Below are 20510 nucleotides of genomic sequence, written 5' to 3' on the forward strand. Positions count from 1 at the left end.
CTCTGACATGTGGCCCTCCTGCAGCTGGTGTGGGGTATGGTCAAGGTCCTGGCTGTAGGATGGGGATGCCAGCGGATCCTTCACCTCCTCCTGCTGGGGCTGGACGGCCAGGGCCTGGTGTGGGGCTGCCCTTGCTGTGGCCATGCTGCCTGCCACACTGCTGGCTCTCCCACTTGTCTGGCTGCTGCCACTGCTCCCTCTGTAGGGTTACCACCCGTCCGGGATTACTCCGGACAGTCCGGTAATTGAGACCGGCGTCCGGAGTCCGGAAGGGTGGCTGCCCCGGACTATACTTTGTCCGGTAATTGATGATCCCCCCCGCCCGGCACCGCCACCATCTATGATGCGGGTGGCCATCCCATACACACAGTCAGTCACATTCAGTGAGACTGACAACATGACATTTATTTACATACCCAGCCGCCTGTGACCCACGTGAGGAAGCCGAGGGAGGGCGGTAGGGTCGCGGGGCGGTGATGAGTGACACAGATCAGATCTCACCGTCCTCCTACTCCTAACTCCTCCTTCAGTGTCTGCTGTGATGACACAGTCACTCAGCTGCGGCTCTGGCTGGCTGGGAGGAGGCGGGACACACAGACAGTGTGAGTGTGTCACTCATCCGCCAGCTCCTCCTGCGGGCTGCGGCCACCATATGACCTGTGACCTGCCACTCGAGTGCTGCCTGGCTGGACGTGGTGTGGCGGTGTGGTGTGGCGCCAGGACACCAGTGCAGTCCGCAACCGGGCAGAGAGCAGCCAGCAGCTGAGCACACAGCCCACGACCGGCACCCGCTGTGAGTGTAAAAAAAAGTTTTACTGTGTGTGAATATGGGGAGGGAGGAAAGGTGGTGGGGGAGTTGATCGGTCTGTGCTGGAGGTGGACTATTTAGTAAGGGGAGGAAGCGAAAATTGGATTACTAGATGCAGTCAATATTTCTGAATGGGAGAGGTCTATTCTATGATGTGGGGAGATGACCTATTAGGGGGAACTGTTTGGGGCTAGGGGGAGTTGATGATCTGCCTGATTTGGGGGGGGGGGGGGGGTTATTGCTAAAGGGATTGTGTTACTGGGGGGGGAAGGGGGGGTTCTTCTGTTCTAGAGTGCTCTCTTCTTGCAGATAACTAATACCTCTTTTACACCAAAACGCTGGGTCGCACCCAGCTTTTTGGACCCAGGATCAAGCCTGGTGCGTGTTTTGTCCCGTTTACATCGCCCCCTCCCGGCGTGGCGGTTCCAGATCCGCCGGCGCTTGGAGATGACATCATCTCCAAGCGCCGATCCCCGCTTGGAGATGACATCATCTCCAATCGCCGATCCCCGCCTCTGGGACCCGGACCGCTGCGCTGGGGGCAAGCCCGGCACTAAGGTGATGTGCTGGACTGCTCCCAGTCCCCGTGCGTCCCCCAGGAGGTGAATAGAATGGACACAGGCATCCATTCACCTCCTTCGCTGCCGCTGCTGCTGTCTGCAGTGTATAGCAGACAGCAGCGCAGGCTGTCTGTGCCGCCCCCCCCCCCCCCCGTCCAACCTGCGGACGCTGTGGTCCGCAGATTGGACGTTCCCCATTGATGTAAATGGAGCCGGGTCGGATGACCCGTCGTACCCATTTACACCGCCCTCTACCCAGGTCCTGGCCGTGTTCTACCCAGGTCAGGACCTGGGTAGAAGTCCCGTGTAAAGGGACACAGCGTGTCCCAATTACACCGCCGATGATCCGGGTCATTACGGTGTGGGATTCAGTATGAAATGCCAACAAGAGGGGGGCATTGATCGCCCCCTCCTTGCGGGCTCGCTGTGCTCAACACGCAGTGGGCCCGGTGCCTAGCTACGCTTGGCACACTATTTTATTCTCTCTCTATGAGTGTCGTGGACACCCATAGAGGGTGAAAGTGCCAGCATTGCGTCGGTCGGGATTCCGGTGTCGGTATTTCGACCGTCCAGATTCCGACCGCTGTGATTTTGACCGCATCCCACGGTGTGGCATGTGGTATAATGTGTGACCGGCGCGCACTGTCCCTGTTGACCCTATTTAGAAAAATAATTTGTCAAGCCCTGGCATAACGTGTATTGTACATTATGGCAAGTGGTATAAAATGTAATGGGCATGTGACGTTTAATAGGCATTACGGTGTAAATTTTTGGCCTGAGCCTCCGGCGTCCACTGTCTACATTGCCCCTTGTTAAGAAAAAATTATTGAGTCCTGGCATAATGTTTAATGGGCATCCCAGTGTATGGAATAATGTGTAATGGGCATTATGGCATGTGGTATACTATGTAATGAGTGTGTGATGTGTAATCAGCATTACGGTGTCCGTGTTGTCCCTATCTTAGAAAAAATTCTATCCTGGCATAACAAGTAATAAGCATAATGTGAAATGGGCATCATGGTGTGTGGCATAACATGTAATGGGCATTATTGCATGTGGTATACTGTGCCATTTTGTACATTATGTAATGGGTGTGTGACGTGTAAATGGCTTTATGTTGAAAATTTTTGCCGCACTGTCTGTATTGTTCCTCCTTTACAAAAAACTTTTTCAGTCCTGGCATATTGTGTAATGGACATTGGGGTGTATGGCGTAACATATAATAGGCATCACGCTGTGTGGCATTACGTGTAATGGGCATTATGGCATGTGATATACTATGCAATGGGTGTGTGATGGGTAATCGGCATTATGGTGTCCGTGTTGTCCCTATCTTAGAAAAATTTCAGTTCTGGCATAACAAGTAATAAGCATACTGTGTAATGGACATCATGGTGTGTGGCATAACATGTAATGGGCATTATGGCATGTGATATACTATGGCATTTTATATGCTATGTAATGGGTGTGTGACGTGTAATCAGCATTATGTTGAAAATTTTTGCTGCGTGCCTACGGCGTGCACTGTCTGTGTTATCCCTCCTTTCCAAAAAACTTTTCAGTCCTGGCATATCATGTAATGGGCATTGCGGTGTATGGCGTAACATGTAATGGGCATCACAGTGTCTGGCATAACGTGTAATGGGTATTACTGTGTATGATGTAACATGTAACTGGCATTATGGTATGCAAAATCAAGAATGAAATTGAAGCAAAGGTTAAAAAAAATCAACATAAGGCGGGTCAAAGGGCGGAGCTGGGGGCGGGACATGGGTGGAGCAGTGGGTGTGTCAAGAGGCGGGCCACTGTCCGGGAATCTCTCCACAAAAAGGTGGTAACCCTATCCCTCTGCCACTGCTCCCTCTGCCACTCCTCACTCTGCCACCAACACCTCTTCCTCTGCTCACACTGCACCTGCTCGTCTCCATGCTCCTTACTTCCTATCAAAGAGTGAAATGGCACCAATGCCCCTTTATATAGGGGGTGTGATGCATAATGGAGGGGACAGAGGTGGGCCAATAGGTTGGGGGGTTCTTAGTCATGCGAAGACAGTTTTGTAAATCGCACTCCGGTTGGTCCAAAATTCGCACATGACCGGCGGAAGAAATCGCACTTTTTTGTGACTTAAAATCGCACCTCTTCGCCGCAAATCGCACCTCTTCGCACTTTTCAGCCTCCAAAGCGCATCACATTAAATATGCGAATTATGACTGAAAAGTGCGATTTGGAAAAGTGCGAATAGCGGCGATGTGGTGCGCGAAAAAAACATGCGCATTTATCTCATCCCATAGAATGTCACCCTATCTGTCTAGTAACCTTAGATATATTGTAGTCCCGCCTGGTCAATCAGTACTGTCTTTATATTTGTTTATGTATTGTGCTCGTGTATTGTCCTGTTATTTGTTTAATGTAACACTACCAGCACTGCATATTATGTAGTACCATGTCTCTTTAATGGAGCGTGGTTCGTTAGCACCATGGTAACCGTTGTACACTATGTTGCCGCAGTGCGGCTGATGTGATTGACGTCACTGGTGAGCGTCAGTGAGTCCCCGCGTCCACGCCGCTGATGAGACGCGGTTCTGTTATAAAAGGTCAGTATGTTGTTTGATTCACTAGCCTGAGGAAAATACACTATGTATTGAAACGTTGCTGTTTGCTGTGACCTATTAAAGCACTATTTCTTTCAAGGCTGGAGTGCTGCTTCTACCCCAGAAACTGTTTGTATATATATATACACACCATGCTTTTCTACAGTGGTTGTTCCCTATAGCTGTAGTGGGAAAGAGCGTTCCGTGTTTCATATTACACACAAGTAACATACGTGTAGTTAACGGTGTGCTGTACCCTCTCACCATCAGGATGTATTACAGAATAATGACATAGAACTGGACTGGGTCTTCAAGCTGTCCTTTGCCTATGACATAGTTAATGTGAGTATCCTTCTGTCTCCCACTGTTACATTCCAGAAACCCACAGTCAGTATAATATTACCTCCATGCCACCCCTGTCTGCATGCCCCTTCCCTGTGCCACCCCTGTCTGCAAGCCCCTCCTCTCCATATCACCCCTGACTGTCTGCCCCTTCCCTGTGCCACACCTGTCTGCAAGCCCCTCCTCTCCATGTCACTCCTGTCTGTCTGCCCCTTCCCTCCATGTCACTCCTGTCTGTCTGCTCCTCCCCTCCATGTCACCCCTGTCTGTCTGCCCCTCCCCTCCATGTCACCCCTTTCTGTCTGACCCTCCCCTCCATGTCACCCCTGTCTGTCTGCCCCTCCCCTCCATGTCACCCCTGTCTGTCTGCCCCTCCATGTCACCCCTGTCTGTCTGCCCCTCCCCTCCATGTCACCCCTGTCTGTCTGCCCCTCCCCTCCATGTCACCCCTGTCTGTCTGCCCCTCCCCTCCATGTCACCCCTGTCTGTCTGCCCCTCCCCTCCATGTCACCCCTGACTGTCTGCCCCTCCCCTCCATGTCACCCCTGTCTGTCTGCCCCTCCCCTCTGTGTCAGCCCTGTCTGTCTGCCCCTCCCCTCCATGTAACCCCTGCCTGTCTGCTCCTCCCCTCCATGTTACCCCTTTTTGACCCTCCCCTCTGTCACCCCTGTCTGCCTGCTCCTCTCCTCCATGTCACCCCTGTCTGTCTGCCCTTCCCCTCTGTGTCAGCCCTGTCTGTCTGCCCCTCCCCTCCATGTCACCCCTGTCTGCCCCTCCATGTTACCCCTTTTTGCCTCTCCCCTCCATGTCAAACCTTTTTGACCCTCCCCTCTGTCACGCCTGTCTGCCTGCCCCTCCCCTTTATGTCTCCCCTGTCTGCCCCTCCCCTCTGTGTCACCCCTGTCTGACTGCCCCTCCCCTCTGTGTCACCCCTGTTTGTCTGCTCATCTCCTCCATGTCAATCCTGTCTTCCCTTCCCTTCTATGTCACCCCTATCTGTCTCTCCCCTCCATGTCACCCCTATTTACTAAGCCTTGGAGTGAGAGATACAGTGGATGGAAACAAAGAACCAGCCAACCAGCTCCTAACTGCCATGTTACAGGCGCTGGGTTTGAGTCAACACCAAAAGAGTTGACACACACCAGGCCCACATTGACAAAATGTTGAAACAAATCAAAAGGGCGACATGGAAAAAGTAAATACATGAAAAGGTCAACATGTGTTTTCAAATGTTGTGCTGACACACCAGACACGCAGTACGGTAAGCGGGAGGGGGCGTCGGGGTTAGTGCGGTTGCGCCCGCTTCGGCACCGGTGAAAACGCCTGCGGCCACGGCGCCTGTCAGGATCAAACCGGCTTCCTTTCACGGGTACCCCACCTGGGCCCGTCACATCTATCGCTCTGACACCCTTTTCTCCTTCTACCACATCGAATTCCAGCATCTCGCCATCTTCGACACTGTGCAGGAACCTCTGCGGGTGGTTTCTCTTTATGGCCGTCCGATGGACGAAAACATCATCTTTCGTGTCATTCCGTTCAATGAAGCCATATCCTCTTCGGACATTAAACCATTTGACAGTTCCTTGTGCCCGGGTGGCTGGCACCTTCTTCACCACCTGGCTCCTCTGGACGCAGATGATGTGCTGCAGTGTTACCTCCTCAGCCTGATCCGGGTTAACTTGTTCCTGCTTTAGCGTCGCCATAAGCTCTTCTGGGCAATGTCTTAGGATGTTCATGCCCAGGATGATGGGGGAAACCTTCCCTTTCCCGCAGGTGATCACCAAAAACCCCTGTCTGGGTAAATGCGTTCGTCCGATCCTCAGTCCCCGTTGCAGGTGACCTCTCGGCCGTTGGCAGCAACCACTTACACTTGCGTGGGGGGCGATCTAAATGGTACTTCTTTCCCCCAATATTTTTGAAGGGTGGGTAATTGTATCATCGATACTTGCGACCCGGTGTCGATCATGGCTACTGTTTCTATTCCGTTGATCCACACCTTGGTCCTCGGGCATTCTCTTACATATTGGGCCCACCAATCCTCCGGGTCTGGGTCTACTCCCGTTGTTCTCCCCGAGGTTCGGGCCCTGGCCTCGGGGTGTTGAAGTTTAAAGGCTCCGGACGGTAGCAATTTCGTTCCACGTGCCCCGGTTCCTGGCACCGTCTACAGATGGGGCGCCCTTGCCCATCGAATCGGTCAGTGCTCCGGCGGCCGTTTTTGCTGGGGGTGTCCCACCGGTTGCCCGCTTCCCTGCGGCTTTCGGCCCGCTGCCCGGGTTCTCTCTCGTTGTACGTTGGTGTTCTGGGTCGCTGGCGCATTTCCCTCTGTATGTCGGCCATGCCTCACGTTCTCTATTTGTTTTTGTAACATCTTGAACTGGTCATCTGGCAGGTTCTGTGCAGCCTGCATGACCGTGTCTCTGTCCTTCTTTGCCCCTTCTGGGCTTGTAGGGGGGGCTCTCCGTGGGTACTGCTGTTCACGGAATCCCAACAGTTCGGGGTATTCCTCTTCCTCTTCTTGCGTCCCGACTACCCCAAGAGCAGCGTCCTTGAAGTCGGCGAAGGTTACGCCCGCCATCTGTCTTCGCAACAACCTCAGTTGCGCCCGTATGTTCTCTTGTCTGGTCCCTTCGATCAGCTGGACTACTAGTGTCTCGTCCACGTTCCTCATTTCCTCTGGATCGACGGCTTGTATTGCCTTACTTAATTCTATTAGGCTGAGAGCATAATCCCGTAACGTCTCGCCTGCTCGTTGCTTCCTTCCGTACAACTTCAATTTTAATTCTGGGAGACTTCGCGTCTCAAAGGTGGTGGATAGCTTCTTCAGTATCTGTGCTACTGTCATTCTGTGTTCGGTGCCCATGATCTGACCTCCCGGAGAGCAGATCCCGTTAGTTGTCCTATCAGAATCTGAACCTTCTGTTGTTCTTGTAGGGTGTACAATAAGCTTGTTGACTCCATCCCCCTCTTGAATTCCTCCAATGTGGTTCCCGGCGCCTTCCTTTTGTCTCCACTGTAGCTGGGTAACCATGACGCCCCAAAATAGTACGGAAGTGTGATTGGGGTGGTTGGTGCAGCAACGGCTTGTCCTTGTTGTTCACCTCCGGGTGCTGGTATCCCTCCGCCTTGTGGTGGCGCAGCTGGTTGCGCCGGTGCTTGTACCACCGGTTGTGCGGCTTGCTGCTCCATCTTCCTTGCTTGACTGTTCTCTCAGCCGACTCGTATCCTGTTCGGTCTGACGCCAAGTATGACACGCCAACGGCAGGGGTGTATGTTTTACCTTGAGTTGCTGGAACTCGTGGTTCCGCACCGATTCTTCTCCTCGTCGGCTGCAGGGACCGCGCCGCCTAAGAACTCAAGCAAGGCGTTCAGCAGATACAACTGTTTGCGTTTTATTTAGTGAAAAGAAAGGAGTAAACAATTGTCAAGTATTTCAAGACTGTAAACGGCCTAATCAGCCTAACACTGCAATACTGGCCGTACACCCGCCTAGCAGGTTACTGCTTCCAATGGACAAAATCTCACATTCAAATACGTTGCGGAACTCCCGCGTCACTGGAGAGTGTGGACACACCTCCTGCGGCCATAACTCAGGTTCAGAGGAGAGGATGCCTTCACTCGCGATGCTACAAACCTTGTGTGGATCTAGCCACCTAATAGATGGGATAACGATATACATGAAACATAATGCAGATAAAATACAAGCAATAGGAGACACACAATGTGACCATAAACGTATCTAATTAACACTGTCCTGAACGAGTCCCTCCTAGGTGTACAATCTAGGATGCTGTTCCCGGGGTGAATTTCGTACCTTTGAATAAGAATATAAGTTGGCTCCTGGCAATATGAATTTCGGCCACAAGATGGCAGGGTTCTCCATTATATGTAGGGACAGTAACAGTAATGACTCTTCCACTCTTAAGCAGCCTTTAAATAAAGATAAGCTGAATAGAGGGCTGATACCCCTAGTTTAGGGAGGCTCACGTAGGGCTCCTTGGTGCTGCAAATAATGGATTGGGCCGTCCTCACCCTGCTGGGTGTCCCTTGGATGAATCAGACGTAGGTGGTGGCTGTCCTCACCCTATTGGGTGGCCTATAATAACCATAGTCCGCTGGCCAGTAAGGGGGGTGCCCGATAGGGTAATTTGCGTTTGTGACAGGGAGTGGACACAGGGAGACAGGCCAGGGGGTGACCAGCCCGGGGGGTACCTGGCGTCAGGAGCAAGGTGCAGGCTCCTGCCCATCGCGATCAGGTCCCCTGGCGTCTGGGTCGACTGGCGCCGGTCCTCTTCCTCCAGGAGGGCTGCTAGTGTGGGCGCTGCTATGGCAGCGTTGCCGCACTCAGCCGCACGCTCCTGCTCTGCTGGGCTCTTTACTGGGTCTCGCTCTCTGGCTGCTCTCCAGCTTCGCAGCGTCCTCTCGGTGCTGCTGCGGCATCAGCTGTCTTCCGCCCGGACTGCGTCCCGTTCTCGCGTCGCTCTTCTCCTCTCACTTGTCTTCTCCCTCAGTCGGGGCACCACGCTGTCCTCCGTCTCCTCTCAGTCAGCTCCCCTTCCGCTGGGACGCGCCCGCTGTTCTCCTCTTTCCGGCACCTCTGACCTCCTGGCTCCTCCTCTCCTCTCTCCTCATTCGTCCCCGCGGTGGCTGTCAATCAGCCTGGGGACAGGTTTTCCCGCCTTCACGTTAACCCCTTCAGTTTTGGATGGGGCTCTCACTGCGCTGTGGTTGCCTAGCAACCCAGCGTACACTTTCCCAGCTCCTGGGAATATTGCAGGTCGGGGTGTCACACCTACTCTCTATACCAGGGGATGGGATTCCTACACACCAGACAGGCAGTACAATGGAAGGCGGAGCTATATATGTCTGATCCCTACTCTCTATACCAGGGGGTGGGATTCCTGCAGACCAGACACGCAGTACAATGGTAGGCGGAGCTATATTTGTCTGATCCCTACTCTCTATACCAGGGGATGGGATTCCTACACACCAGACACGCAGTACAATGGTAGGCGGAGCTATATTTGTCTGATCCCTACTCTCTATACCAGGGGATGGGGTTCCTACACACCAGACACGCAGTACAATGGTAGGCGGAGCTATATATGTCTGATCCCTACTCTCTATACCAGGGGGTGGGATTCCTACACATCAGACACGCAGTACAATGGTAGGCGGAGCTATATATGCCTGATCCCTACTCTCTATACCAGGGGATGGGATTCCTACACACCAGATACGCAGTACAATGATAGGCGGAGCTATATATGTCTGATCCCTACTCTCTATACCAGGGGGTGGGATCCCTACACACCAGACACGCAGTACAATGGTAGGCGGAGCTATATTTGTCTGATCCCTACTCTCTATACCAGGGGATGGGATTCCTACACACCAGACAGGCAGTACAATGGTAGGCGGAGCTATATATGTCTGATCCCTACTCTCTATACCAGGGGATGGGATTCCTACACACCAGACACGCAGTACAATGGTAGGCGGAGCTATATATGTCTGATCCCTACTCTCTATACCAGGGGATGGGATTCCTACACACCAGACAGGCAGTACAATGGTAGGCGGAGCTATATTTGTCTGATCCCTACTCTCTATACCAGGGGGTGGGATCCCTACACACCAGACAGGCAGTACAATGATAGGCGGAGCAATATATGTCTGATCCCTACTCTCTATACCAGGGGGTGGGATCCCTACACACCAGACACGCAGTACAATGGTAGGCGGAGCTATATTTGTCTGATCCCTACTCTCTTTACCAGGGGATGGGATTCCTACACACCAGACAGGCAGTACAATGGTAGGCGGAGCTATATATGTCTGATCCCTACTCTCTATACCAGGGGATGGGATTCCTACACACCAGACAGGCAGTACAATGGTAGGCAGAGCTATACATGTCTGATCCCTACTCTCTATACTAGGGGATGGGATTCCTACACACTAGACACGCAGTACAATGGTAGGCGGAGCTATATTTGTCTGATCCCTACTCTCTATACCAGGGGATGGGATTCCTACACACCAGACACGCAGTACAATGGTAGGCAGAGCTATATATGTCTGATCCCTACTCTCTATACTAGGGGATGGGATTCCTACACACTAGACACGCAGTACAATGGTAGGCGGAGCTATATTTGTCTGATCCCTACTCTCTATACCAGGGGATGGGATTCCTACACACCAGACACGCAGTACAATGGTAGGCAGAGCTATATATGTCTGATCCCTACTCTCTATACTAGGGGATGGGATTCCTACACACTAGACACGCAGTACAATGGTAGGCGGAGCTATATTTTATTGGCAGAGTGTCTATATATTCGTGCTGTGTGGTTGTTAGACGACACACTTAGAAGATGTAACCAGCTTGAGATTTATTCAAGTGATAAGCTTGCAGTATATAACGGTACTTAAGTGGTTAACTTCACATGTAATACAACTGGTGCAGGAATCACATTTACAGGTGTTACTTATCTGCTCCGTTCAGCTTGTGCAGGGTTAATGGCAATGACTGGTTTACGCTGGCGGTATCTCTCCCAGTAACGCTACTGCCACAGATGACGGATCTCCCTGAGTAAGGGACACGCTTGTAACGGGAGTACAGCAGGACTTGTTCTTACGCGCTCCGGTGCACGTGGAGCTGCAAGCCAGCATGGAGGATGGAACATACACGCTCACACGCTGAGGCACACACACTATCACTTCCCGACAAGAAGGAAACGCTGCCAGCAGGTTCAGGGGGCTTTGCACCTGCTATTCGCTATGTAAGCTGTCACTCAGGGTGACGTCTAGCTACAGTGGCTGCAGGGGGACAAGGCAGTCTGTAGGCTGCCCACTAACCAGTGTATGGAGACAGACGCAGGGCGCTGCTTTCTAACACTCCCCCTCGCTCAAGGCTGTCTTCGGCTACATAAAAGAACTTAATACAATACTTTGTCCTTTGTTATACCTGTAACCGAAAATATGGTTAGAGAGAAAGACACTCAGAACATCAAAACTTCAAATCAACATTTTGAACTTAGACAAGTCCACAGTCCTTCACGAACTTAATAAGCAAGTTTGTCGACAGTCCTTTTGTAAGCATATCAGCGACATTCTGTTCACTTGCAATGTATTCGACATCGATGGACTTGTTCTCCACTAGTTCTCTGATGAAGTGGTGTCTAATCGCGATGTGTTTCGACCTTCCATGGTGCTTGGTACTACAGGAAAGATCTATTGCTCCCCTGTTATCACATGCGATGCTGATAGTCTCTTCTTCATAAAGTAGACCTAACTCACACAAAGTCTCTTTGATGGAGAGTGCTTCCTTTGATGTCTCTGTAAGAGCCATGTATTCGGCCTCAGTTGTTGAGAGAGCAACGGTTGGTTGTTTTCTACTCGCCCAACTAACTGCTGCCCCAGCCAATGTGAACAGGTAACCGGTATGGGAACGCCGATCATCTTCATCTGCTCCCCAGTCGGCATCGCAGAAGACTTTCAAATTTGAGTTGCTTGTCTTGGCGAACTTTAATTTCAAGGAACTTGTACCTTTTAGGTATCTCAGAATCCTCTTCACTGCGGTCCAGTGTTGCATTCCAGGATTTATTGCAAATTGGCTCACCCGACTGACTGCATGAGTGATGTCTGGACGGGTTCCAATACTTGCATACATAAGACTTCCAACCACGTTCTTGTAAGGAACATCTTGCATTTCCTCTACCTCTTCTTGTGTGGTTGGTGACATACCTTTTGTCATCTTGATGCTCTTGTCAATTGGTGTATTTACTGACTTGGAGTCTGCCATCCCATACTTCAAGATTGTTGCCTCGATGTACATTTGTTGGTCGACTGTGACTGTTCCCTTTTGCAAGTTTTGAACAATTCTCATTCCCAACAGATGATTGGCTGGACCTAAGTCTTTCAACTTGAATCTCTGCTTTAGTTGATCTCTCACACTTGTAATGTGATCTTCGTGACCTGCTATAAGTATATCATCCACATAGACTGCTATGATGAACAACTTTTCTCCCAGAGTTTTGTGATAAAGGCAGTGGTCAGTCTCTGATCTAATAAAATTCATTTCAAGTAGTACTGCGTCCAATTTTTTATGTACCAGCAACGACCACTCTGCTTTAGGCCATATATGGATTTCTTCAGAAGACACACTTTCTCTGTCTGAAGCTCATCCTCATTATAATGATCTGGCGATTCCATATAGATTTCTTCAACCAGTTCTCCATTCAGGAACGCTGAGTCAAAATCTAGTTGGTATAGCAGTAAGTCTTGTAAGGTGGCGACTGCAATTACTAATCTAAGAGTGTTATACCTTGCAACTGGTGAGTATATCTCCCCATAGTCAATTCCGGATCTCTGTGTGTATCCCTTAGCAACAAGACGGGCTTTGTAACGGGCAACTTCTCCGTCCGAATTTAACTTCTTGCAGAAGACCCACTTGTTTTTGACTGTCTTGCGGTTGCTTGGCCTATCTACTATGGTCCAAGTGTTGTTCTCTTTCAGTGCTGATAGCTCTGTGTCTATTGCAGATTTCCATTTCGCCCAATCACTGCACGCTTTCGCTTCTCGAATACTCTGAGGTTCACTGAAAACAATGTTCGCATATTCTTCCTCATACCTTCTGGCTGGTATGCCCTTGTTGCTTCTTACGGAAGCCCTGTTTGTTGGTTCGCTTCCCTCTTCGGTATTTTCTATTTCAGGTATGCTTTCTATTTCGCACACCTCTACTAGTGCTAGTCAAATTCTTCTGTCAAATTCTGCAGCATTACCATCGCCACTTCTTCCTCATCCACTTTTGCTCCTACACATGCCAATTGCTGAGCTATCGATAGTATTTTATCAATGTAATCGTTCATGTCCTTGCATGCATTCAACTTTGTTCCATACAGTGTGCGTCTCAGACTTATTCTCCTCATTAGGCCTTTATTCTTATAAGCACCTTGTAGAGTTGTCCACATGTCCTTAGCGGACTCTTTCCCACAGATTGTAGAATAAACATGCTGCTCCACAGCCAGGCCTATTGTGCCGATGGCCTTGTCTACCTCTTCTGGGTTTGGACTATCTCCTGGGGCTATTGTGACCTTCCATAGCTTCTCCCTTTTAAGCTGCATTTCCATAGCGAACTTCCATGTAGTGTAATTCTCTGAGCCTTTGAGTTTTGGAAAGTTCATGCTATGCCCTGTACTGTGCATTCTCGTTAACTCTTCCACAAATGGCAATTTAGAAATATTTCTTTGTGTTCTTTTATGTACTGCGCTAGCACTTGGTCTTTAGGGGGTTAATCTTCGCGCACGTGACGTGCTGGGCCCATAACCTATTGGCAGAGTGTCTATATATTCGTGCTGTGTGGTTGTTAGACGACACACTTAGAAGATGTAACCAGCTTGAGATTTATTCAAGTGATAAGCTTGCAGTATATAACGGTACTTCAGTGGTTAACTTCACATGTAATACAACTGGTGCAGGAATCACATTTACAGGTGTTACTTATCTGCTCCGTTCAACTTGTGCAGGGTTAATGGCAATGACTGGTTTACGCTGGCGGTATCTCTCCCAGTAACGCTACTGCCACAGATGACGGATCTCCCTGAGTAAGGGACACGCTTGTAACGGGAGTACAGCAGGACTTGTTCTTACGCGCTCCGGTGCACGTGGAGCTGCAAGCCAGCATGGAGGATGGAACATACACGCTCACACGCTGAGGCACACACACTATCACTTCCCGACAAGAAGGAAACGCTGCCAGCAGGTTCAGGGGGCTTTGCACCTGCTATTCGCTATGTAAGCTGTCACTCAGGGTGACGTCTAGCTACAGTGGCTGCAGGGGGACAAGGCAGTCTGTAGGCTGCCCACTAACCAGTGTATGGAGACAGACGCAGGGCGCTGCTTTCTAACATATTTCTGATCCCTACTCTCTATACCAGGGGATGGGATTCCTACACACCAGACATGCAGTACAATGGTAGGCGGAGCTATATTTGTCTGATCCCTACTCTCTATATCAGGGGATGGGGTTCCTACACACCAGACAGGCAGTACAATGGAAGGCGGAGCTATATATGTCTGATCCCTACTCTCTATACCAGGGGATGGGATTCCTACACACCAGACACGCAGTACAATGGTAGGCGGAGCTATATTTGTCTGATCCCTACTCTCTATACCAGGGGATAGGGTTCCTACACACCAGACACGCAGTACAATGGTAGGCGGAGCTATATTTGTCTGATCCCTACTCTCTATACCAAAGGATGGGATTCCTACACACCAGACAGGCAGTACAATGGAAGGCGGAGCTATATATGTCTGATCCCTACTCTCTATACCAGGGAGTGGGATTCCTGCACACCAGACACGCAGTACAATGGTAGGCGGAGCTATATTTGTCTGATCCCTACTCTCTATACCAGGAGATGGGATTCCTACACACCAGATACGCAGTACAATGATAGGCGGAGCTATATATGTCTGATCCCTACTCTCTATACCAGGGGGTGGGATCCCTACACACCAGACACGCAGTACAATGGTAGGCGGAGCTATATTTGTCTGATCCCTACTCTCTATACCAGGGGATGGGATTCCTACACACCAGACAGGCAGTACAATGATAGGCGGAGCTATATATGTCTGATCCCTACTCTCTATACCAGGGGGTGGGATCCCTACACACCAAACACGCAGTACAATGGTAGGTGGAGCTATATTTGTCTGATCCCTACTCTCTATACCAGGGGATGGGATTCCTACACACCAGACAGGTAGTACAATGGTAGGCGGAGCTATATATGTCTGATCCCTACTCTCTATACCAGGGGATGGGATTCCTACACACCAGACAGGCAGTACAATGAAAGGCGGAGCTATATATGTCTGATCCCTACTCTCTATACCAGGGGGATGGGATTCCTACACACCAGACACGCAGTACAATGGTAGGCGGAGCTATATATGTCTGATCCCTACTCTCTATACCAGGGGATGGGATTCCTACACACCAGACAGGCAGTACAATGGTAGGCGGAGCTATACATGTTTGATCCCTACTCTCTATACTAGGGGATGGGATTCCTACACACCAGACACGCAGTACAATGGTAGGCGGAGCTATATTTGTCTGATCCCTACTCTCTATACCAGGGGATGGGATTCCTACACACCAGACACGCAGTACAATGGTAGGCGGAGCTATATATGTCTGATCCCTACTCTTTATACCAGGGGATGGGATTCCTACACACCAGACACGCAGTACAATGGTAGGCGGAGCTATATATGTCTGATCCCTACTCTCTATACCAGGGGATGGGATTCCTACACACCAGACACGCAGTACAATGGTAGGCGGAGCTATATTTGTCTGATCCCTACTCTCTATACCAAAGGATGGGATTCCTACACACCAGACAGGCAGTACAATGGAAGGCGGAGCTATATATGTCTGATCCCTACTCTCTATACCAGGGGATGGGATTCCTACACACCAGACACGCAGTACAATGGAAGGCGGAGCTATATATGTCTGATCCCTACTCTCTATACCAGGGGATGGGGTTCCTACACACCAGACACGCAGTACAATGGTAGGCGGAGCTATATTTGTCTGATCCCTACTCTCTATACCAAAGGATGGGATTCCTACACACCAGACAGGCAGTACAATGGTAGGCGGAGCTATATATGTCTGATCCCTACTCTCTATACTAGGGGATGGGATTCCTACACACCAGACACGCAGTACAATGGAAGGCGGAGCTATATATGTCTGATCCCTACTCTCTATACCAGGGGATGGGATTCCTACACACCAGGCACGCAGTACAATGGTAGGCGGAGCTATATTTGTCTGATCCCTACTCTCTATACCAGGGGATGGGATTCCTACACACCAGACAGGCAGTACAATGGTAGGCGGAGCTATATTTGTCTGATCCCTACTCTCTATACCAGGAGATGGGATTCCTACACACCAGATACGCAGTACAATGATAGGCGGAGCTATATATGTCTGATCCCTACTCTCTATACCAGGGGGTGGGATCCCTACACACCAGACACGCAGTACAATGGTAGGCGGAGCTATATATGTCTGATCCCTACTCTCTATACCAGGGGGTGGGATCCCTACACACCAGACACGCAGTACAATGGTAGGCGGAGCTATATTTGTCTGATCCCTACTCTCTATACCAGGGGATGGGATTCCTACACACCAGGCAGGCAGTACAATGATAGGCGGAGCTATATATGTCTGATCCCTACTCTCTATACCAGGGGATGGGATTCCTACACACCAGACAGGCAGTACAATGATAGGCGGAGCTATATATGTCTGATCCCTACTCTCTATACCAGGGGGTGGGATCCCTACACACCAGACACGCAGTACAATGGTAGGTGGAGCTATATTTGTCTGATCCCTACTTTCTATACCAGGGGATGGGATTCCTACACACCAGACACGCAGTACAATGGTAGGCGGAGCTATATATGTCTGATCCCTACTCTATACCAGGGGATGGGATTCCTACACACCAGACAGGCAGTACAATGGTAGGCGGAGCTATATATGTCTGATCCCTACTCTCTATACCAGGGGATGGGATTCCTACACACCAGACACGCAGTACAATGGTAGGCGGAGCTATATATGTCTGATCCCTACTCTCTATACCAGGGGATGGGATTCCTACACACCAGACAGGCAGTACAATGGTAGGCGGAGCTATATATGTCTGATCCCTACTCTCTATACCAGGGGATGGGATTCCTACACACCAGACACGCAGTACAATGGTAGGCGGAGCTATACATGTCTGATCCCTACTCTCTATACTAGGGGATGGGATTCCTACACACCAGACACGCAGTACAATGGTAGGCGGAGCTATATTTGTCTGATCCCTACTCTCTATACCAAAGGATGGGATTCCTACACACCAGACACGCAGTACAATGGTAGGCGGAGCTATATATGTCTGATCCCTACTCTCTATACCAGGGGATGGGATTCCTACACACCAGACACGCAGTACAATGGTAGGTGGAGCTATATTTGTCTGATCCCTACTCTCTATACCAGGGGGTGGGATTCCTACACACCAGACAGGCAGTACAATGGAAGGCGGAGCTATATATGTCTGATCCCTACTCTCTATACCAGGAGATGGGATTCCTACACACCAGACACGCAGTACAATGGTAGGCGGAGCTATATATGTCTGATCCCTACTCTCTATACCAGGGGGTGGGATTCCTACACACCAGACACGCAGTACAATGGTAGGCGGAGCTATATATGTCTGATCCCTACTCTCTATACCAGGGGATGGGATCCCTACACACCAGACACGCAGTACAATGATAGGCGGAGCTATATATGTCTGATCCCTACTCTCTATACCAGGGGGTGGGATCCCTACACACCAGACACGCAGTACAATGGTAGGCGGAGCTATATTTGTCTGATCCCTACTCTCTATACCAAAGGATGGGATTCCTACACACCAGACAGGCAGTACAATGGAAGGCGGAACTATATATGTCTGATCCCTACTCTCTATACCAGGGGATGGGGTTCCTACACACCAGACAGGCAGTACAATGGAAGGCGGAGCTATATATGTCTGATCCCTACTCTCTATACCAGGAGATGGGATTCCTACACACCAGACACGCAGTACAATGGTAGGCGGAGCTATATTTGTCTGATCCCTACTCTCTATACCAGGGGGTGGGATTCCTACACACCAGACAGGCAGTACAATAGAAGGCGGAGCTATATATCTCTGATCCCTACTCTCTATACCAGGGGGTGGGATTCCTGCACACCAGACACGCAGTACAATGGTAGGCGGAGCTATATTTGTCTGATCCCTACACACCAGGCATGCAGTACAATGGTAGGCGGAGATATATTTGTCTGATCCCTACACACCAGACATGCAGTACAATGGTAGGCGGAGCTATATTTGTCTGATCCCTACTCTCTATACCAGGAGATGGGATTCCTACACACCAGACACGCAGTACAATGGTAGGCGGAGCTATATATGTCTGATCCCTACTCTCTATACCAGGGGGTGGGATCCCTACACACCAGACACGCAGTACAATGGTAGGCGGAGCTATATTTGTCTGATCCCTACTCTCTATACCAAAGGATGGGATTCCTACACACCAGACAGGCAGTACAATGGAAGGCGGAGCTATATATGTCTGATCCCTACTCTCTATACCAGGGGATGGGGTTCCTACACACCAGACAGGCAGTACAATGGAAGGCGGAGCTATATATGTCTGATCCCTACTCTCTATACCAGGGGATGGGGTTCCTACACACCAGACAGGCAGTACAATGGAAGGCGGAGCTATATTTGTCTGATCCCTACTCTCTATACCAGAGGATGGGATTCCTACACACCAGATACGCAGTACAATGATAGGCGGAGCTATATATGTCTGATCCCTACTCTCTATACCAGGGGATGGGATTCCTACACACCAGACACGCAGTACAATGGTAGGCGGAGCTATATATGTCTGATCCCTACTCTCTATACCAGGGGATGGGATTACCACACACCAGACAGGCAGTACAATGGAGGCGGAGCTATATATGTCTGATCCCTACTCTCTATACCAGGGGATGGGATTCCTACACACCAGACACGCAGTACAATGGTAGGCGGAGCTATATATGTCTGATCCCTACTCTCTATACCAGGGGATGGGATTCCTACACACCAGACAGGCAGTACAATGGAAGGCGGAGCTATATTTGTCTGATCCCTACTCTCTATACCAGGGGATGGGATTCCTACACACCAGACACACAGTACAATGGTAGGCGGAGCTATATTTGTCTGATCCCTACTCTCTATACCAGGGGATGGGATTCCTACACACCAGACACGCAGTACAATGGTAGGCGGAGCTATATATGTCTGATCCCTACTCTCTATACCAGGGGATGGGGTTCCTACACACCAGACAGGCAGTACAATGGAAGGCGGAGCTATATATGTCTGATCCCTACTCTCTATACCAGGGTGTGGGATTCCTACACACCAGACAGGCAGTACAATGGTAGGCGGAGCTATATTTGTCTGATCCCTACTCTCTATACCAGGAGATGGGATTCCTACACACCAGACACGCAGTACAATGGAAGGCGGAGCTATATATGTCTGATCCCTACTCTCTATACCAGGGGATGGGATTCCTACACACCAGACACGCAGTACAATGGTAGGCGGAGCTATATATGTCTGATCCCTACTCTCTATACCAGGGGGTGGGATCCCTACACACCAGACACGCAGTACAATGGTAGGCGGAGCTATATATGTCTGATCCCTACTCTCTATACCAGGGGATGGGATTCCTACACATCAGACACGCAGTACAATGATAGGCGGAGCTATATATGTCTGATCCCTACTCTCTATACCAGGGGGTGGGATCCCTACACACCAGACAGGCAGTACAATGGAAGGCGGAGCTATATATGTCTGATCCCTACTCTCTATACCAGGGGATGGGATTCCTACACACCAGACACGCAGTACAATGGAAGGAGGAGCTATATATGTCTGATCCCTACTCTCTATACCAGGGGATGGGATTCCTACACACCAGACAGGCAGTACAATGGAAGGCGGAGCTATATATGTCTGATCCCTACTCTCTATACCAGGGGATGGGATTCCTACACACCAGACAGGCAGTACAATGGTAGGCGGAGCTATATTTGTCTGATCCCTACTCTCTATACCAGGAGATGGGATTCCTACACACCAGACACGCAGTACAATGGTAGGCGGAGCTATATTTGTCTGATCCCTACTCTCTATACCAGGGGATGGGATTCCTACACACCAGACAGGCAGTCTAATGGAAGGCGGAGCTATATATGTCTGATCCCTACTCTCTATACCAGGGGGTGGGATCCCTACACACCAGACAGGCAGTACAATGGAAGGCGGAGCTATATATGTCTGATCCCTACTCTCTATACCAGGGGATGGGATTCCTACACACCAGACACGCAGTACAATGGTAGGCGGAGCTATATCTGTCTGATCCCTACTCTCTATACCAGGGGATGGGATTCCTACACACCAGACAGGCAGTACAATGGTAGGCGGAGCTATATTTGTCTGATCCCTACTCTCTATACCAGGGGATGGG

General features: G+C 50.2%; 1 protein-coding gene across 3 annotated transcripts in view; it reads left to right on the plus strand.

The window, feature by feature from the left end:
• Positions 1-20510, plus strand: part of LOC146009438 (guanylate cyclase 2G-like) — a 123944-nt gene that overhangs the window by 88799 nt on the left and 14635 nt on the right. For all 3 annotated transcript variants that reach the window (XR_014444671.1, XM_083149820.1, XM_083149821.1), the window contains one exon: positions 4230-4301. Coding sequence is in view for 2 of the 3 variants with exons in the window: in XM_083149820.1 (XP_083005946.1) it covers positions 4230-4301 (72 nt within the window). In the remaining variant the exon portion in view is untranslated. The remainder of the gene's footprint in view (positions 1-4229; positions 4302-20510) is intronic.

Source organism: Crinia signifera, chromosome 6, assembly GCF_055691185.1.
Source record: "Crinia signifera chromosome 6, ASM5569118v1, whole genome shotgun sequence".
Lineage (NCBI taxonomy): Eukaryota > Metazoa > Chordata > Amphibia > Anura > Myobatrachidae > Crinia > Crinia signifera.